The following is a 4,821-nucleotide window of genomic DNA, read 5'->3' on the forward strand; positions in this document are numbered from 1 at the left end:
TGTCAGTGTATGAAAGGTTCAAGTGGTCTCCGATTTCAATTTGTCATATAAGCTCTCAACATGCCCTATGTATTAGCTACATAATGTTACACAGTGAAACACAAAGGCGACTCCTGTCCACTGTGACCTAGTGTGGGGGTGCGGGGATTGACGTCCCCACCATACTGCTCAGTTGAGCTGTCTTGCTAGGACAACATGACATATCAGTCCGCTGCTATGGAAAACTGTGTTTTCATTACTGTGATTGATCCAGTAAAATGCACCAATGAAAAAGGGCAATTGATTAACTGAATGAACTTTGATCCCTGAAGATGTCTCTCATGACCGTACCCTCCAAATATTCTAAAGTCAAGGTCTCTGTCTCTCTCTCTCTCTCTCTTTCTGCATGTGTGTGTGTGTGTGTGTGTGTGTGTGTGTGTGTGTGTGTGTGTCTGTGTGTGTGTGTGTGTGTGTGTGTGTGTGTGTGTGTGTGTGTGTGTGTGTGTGTGTGTGTGTGTGTGTGTGTGTGTGTGTGTGTGTGAGTGTGTGTGAATGTGTGTATGTGTGTGTGTTTGTGTGTCTGTGTGTTTTCTGATGGTAAGGACAAAAGCATGGCCCTTGGGGGTTGGGCTTCAACCTTATGAAAGCAATGTGGACACAAGAAGAGCAAGGCAGAAAACAGAAAGACTAACAAAGAAAAAACAAAGATAACAGCAAACTCTTAAAATGAAATATACAGATACAATAAAGATGCATAACACTCACTTTGTGTTTAAATTATACCAAAAATAAATGAGACACATGCGAGAGGAAGAAATGAGTGAGGGAAGAAATACAGATAGAGAGAGAGAAAGAGAGGTAGAAGAGTGAGAGTCAGAGCGTGAGAGAGAAAGAAAGAAAGATAAGGAAAGCGAAAGAGAGAGCATGAGCAGGGTGCAGCGGTCTGACATGTCTCCAGCAGCCTCTCATTATATTTGTGCTGAGGGTGTCTTAGTCCTGGGACTCAGAGACACAGAAAGGCGTGAAATCTGCTGTGATGCCTCATCTCTGAAGGGCCTCATCCCCCACTACAATAAACTCTGCCTCTCAGACACGGTCAGCCCCAAGCTTACTCTCATACTCCCTCCCTCCCTCATTCTCTCTCTCTCCCTCTTTCTCTCTCTGGCTCTCTCACTCATTCACATACACACACACTCACACATACACACACACACAAGAAAGAAAGGAGAAGGCACAGCACAACCAGAGTGCCCTGGCATTGTGCCCTGAGCACAAAAGCCTATTTGCATCCACACAAACATACATACGGCTGAAACATTTAATAAAGATACCAACATGCCTTCCAGCAACACGCAGAGGCACAGTCTTATGTCATAACAGGATGAGATCAATACATCCCCTTGCTATGAAACTTCTCCCGTGCAAAGAGGCTGAGTCACTGCTCAAGGACTGCAATCATGACCTACGCACTGAGGCAAATGTGCATGGCATGAGCTATTAAGCTCTGTCTATATGTTATAACACATTTTTCTGGATCAAACAGCCAAGTTTTGTCTTCTGAGTTTGGCGTCAGGGTTGGTGTTTATGCCGGCATTCTAGAGTGCATCTGGGACCAACCAGAAAACCAGTTTGGCTCCTATGTAAGAGGTGCCCCTAGTTGAGCGCAAAAGACAAGGTTGGCAAGATTGACAAGATCCATCTGCCCGGTGAACTGGAGAACTGTTCCTATCCATCTGCAACCTGTCAAGTCAATGAATATGATTTGATAACATGGCTAGATTCATACTTTTCTAAACACTTTTTTTTTTTTTTTTTTTTTACTTATATTTGCCTACCTTTGTTTGCATTTATATTCTGCAAAAAGAGGATTCTCACTCTACTTGAGCTGGGCAGAGATAGCTAACAGCTGCTGCAAATGTTGAAAATGACTAAGGAGGTTGTGGAATCATTGCAATCCAGCATGTTCATGGATTGTTTTTGTATTATTTTCTGTCAATCTGTGTGTTTGCTTACTTTTCTGTTCCTCTGTATTAAACTAAATAAAGTGTAAAAATGACTAAGGAGCCAATACTGAGGGCACAAAACAGAACTGTGCCACCTTCTCTTGCCTGTCTATACAGTGACCCTTTATTTGGACACTGTTCTCTACTACTGAGTGTCAATTGGATGGCATTAGAGCAGCATACTGGCATAGGCTACTGGGTGGCACGGGGCCACTGGGCACTACACTGGCACCCGGTCACGCCACTGGATTAATCTGAGGTGTCAGCTGATGCAACATGAGGGAGCTGGACCAACCATGGCATGTGAGAGGTGTCTTTAAACAGCTCGAGAGCAACACCCGGCTTTCAGACTCTTTTTTCAGATTCCTTATCTATTCAGATTGGGGACGTCTTAGAAAGGGTGGGAAATAATCAAGATAAACGGATGTGGATGTATACACAGAACAAAAAGCACACTTTTTTAGATGTGCTGAAATACTCTCGATACTATCTTTTACCGATCTCCCAAAGCATATTTCAAGGCGCACGGTTAGTAGTGTGACAACTGTATAACAAACCAATGACAATAAGTCCTTTGTATTTAACAGCTGATGACAAACCCCCCTGCAACAGGCTACCTAAACATTATGGCAGGGGTTATAATACCCTAATACACTGTGGTATGCAGCATAGCTTCAATGGCACGAATAAGTAGTCTAAAAAAGTTGTACCCGATTCAGCCCACCCGTCAGAATAAGCCCCCCCCTGTTCAATTCTACTAGGAAGGTGTCACATGCATGAAACTCACTGTGCTTACCCATACTAGTCCCATGTCTGTACTCTGAAAAGCATTTGATGTACCCGATTCAGCCCCCCCCGTCCGAATAAGCCCCCCCCTTGATCGGAAAGGAAAGCAGTTCGCCTAAATAAACGCATGGAAAAATACTATACTACGATTTCACTATTTAAAAGAATTCTGTTGATCCGATCATCAAATGCTTTTCAGAGTACAGACATGGGACTAGTATGAGTAAGCACAGTGAGTTGCATGCATGTGACACCTTCCTAGTAGAATTGAACAGGGGGGGGGGGCTTATTCTGACGGGGGGGCTGAATCGGGTACAACACCGGCGCTACATGTTAAAATGATGGAAATTAAATTGTCCACGCTAGAGAAAGTGCCATTTCTAAACCCGTTAGCCTGCTTAGAAGAAAAAACATTTAACGGCACTCTGGAGTTTCCTGAAAATCAACCGGATCAGCAGACTGTCATTGCAATGGCTCTCTTAATTATAACGAAAACAAATGCTTCAGGGATGCATTCTAATTGTTTATGGAGTGGCTTATACTCTACATCCCCTAAAAAACGACTGAATTCAGTTACTCTTATAGGACAATGCTCGTTCTTGCTGAAATCCACTATAGAGCCGCGTTTTAGATAACACAAGAATACAAGGTTGAAACAAGCTTCCTTTTTCGGGAATTCACAATGTGCCACTCAGACCAAGCTATTTCTTAAATCTCCACTTCAAATTACCCGATAACGTGAGCAGTACACATGCACCTTTAATTGGAAATACAGCATGCTCCTCCTGATGTATGGGAACGCGCTCCTTGCAAAGCAGCTCATTGAGCCGAGGGAAATTTCAACGTAATCCGTAACACATATTCGTTCATAATAACGGGTAGACTACTTACGACAGTTTTCCTCATCGCTGTTATCAGAGCAATCGTCGTCATCGTCGCATCTCCAAGGAGTGGGGATGCATCTTCCGTTTTTACACTGAAACTGACCGGTTTCACAATCTGTTTTAGTCCCTGAAAGAATACAAAATACAAACGTGTGAGAATCAAAATACATTCTTGAACATGCACCCCACACATATGCTTTCACAGAATCCTTTGATCATTGTTAACAAACTTGCAGTCACAATAATTATAATAGTTGACGATGTGCCCGGTCGGTGCTGGCACGTAACCTTAAGCTACAGCAATTGTCCGTTGTAGGTGTTGATTCAAGTTTGGGAGAGACAGCAAAACTAATTTTTCAATCATTATTTATTTTACAAGCAGACATCCTACATTTTCGAAATCTTATCAGCACATGTCGCCCCATCATCCTACCCTTGTCGTACGCACACGTTACAAGGACTATTTCCTGGTTACCTGGTGTCATCCAACATGCTGGCAGTATCAATGTGCCAAGACATAACTTCAGAGAAGCATAATATGGCACTAACTGAAGATTGACACAAAACCTACGTTTTTCGTGGACAGTAGCCTACATCACATGTGCGCCAAATATATCGCATATTTAAAGAGTTTAAGAACAGCCATTCACTGCAGTGCTTCAAATTACCAGCGTTCATAAAGCCGTAAACGCAGACTGCGTTGCTCTCTCATTCATTCGTCTGAATTACACAATTTTCAAGCTGACAGACGTAAGGACCTACCTTTCGCGATGTACAGCTCCATTAATAACAAATGCAAAAGAAACAGCTTTCCCATGCCTGTCCACATCTTTACAATAGCCGAGTCGTGCTCATACAAAAAACAGAGCCTGGAAACGAAGCGATCCGGTGAGCCTCCGTCTCTTCTTGCAATGCTACCGTGCTTGTGGTGCCGCGCCGTAGTTCCCTTGCCTTAGTATATTTGGATTGGTGACGATGACGCTCCATGGGCGGGATTATGCCTGCGGTAACAAGAGGTAGTGAGTGAAAAGTCGAATTCGTACTTTTTTTTGCTGTTGTACATTCTTGTTCGAATGTAAGTTATTAATCTATTTAAAATTTCCGAATATGACAATTTATTACTGAGATAAAGTATACCCTACCACAGGCCCACATGGGAGGAGTTGGAG

At 43.1% G+C, this 4,821-nt stretch overlaps 1 protein-coding gene across 1 annotated transcript in view; it reads right to left on the reverse strand.

Moving 5' to 3' along the window:
* lrp8 (low density lipoprotein receptor-related protein 8, apolipoprotein e receptor) overlaps positions 1-4,481 on the reverse strand; it is a gene marked incomplete at both ends in the record, with an annotated part of 149,855 nt that extends 145,374 nt beyond the window's left edge. The window contains 2 exons of the mRNA XM_080831768.1: positions 3,660-3,779; positions 4,415-4,481. Coding sequence (XP_080687894.1) covers positions 3,660-3,779; positions 4,415-4,481 — 187 coding nt within the window. The remainder of the gene's footprint in view (positions 1-3,659; positions 3,780-4,414) is intronic.
* Positions 4,482-4,821: the final 340 nt, after the last annotated feature.

Source organism: Sprattus sprattus, assembly GCF_963457725.1.
Source record: "Sprattus sprattus genome assembly, chromosome: 2".
NCBI classification, from domain to species: Eukaryota; Metazoa; Chordata; class Actinopteri; order Clupeiformes; family Clupeidae; genus Sprattus; species Sprattus sprattus.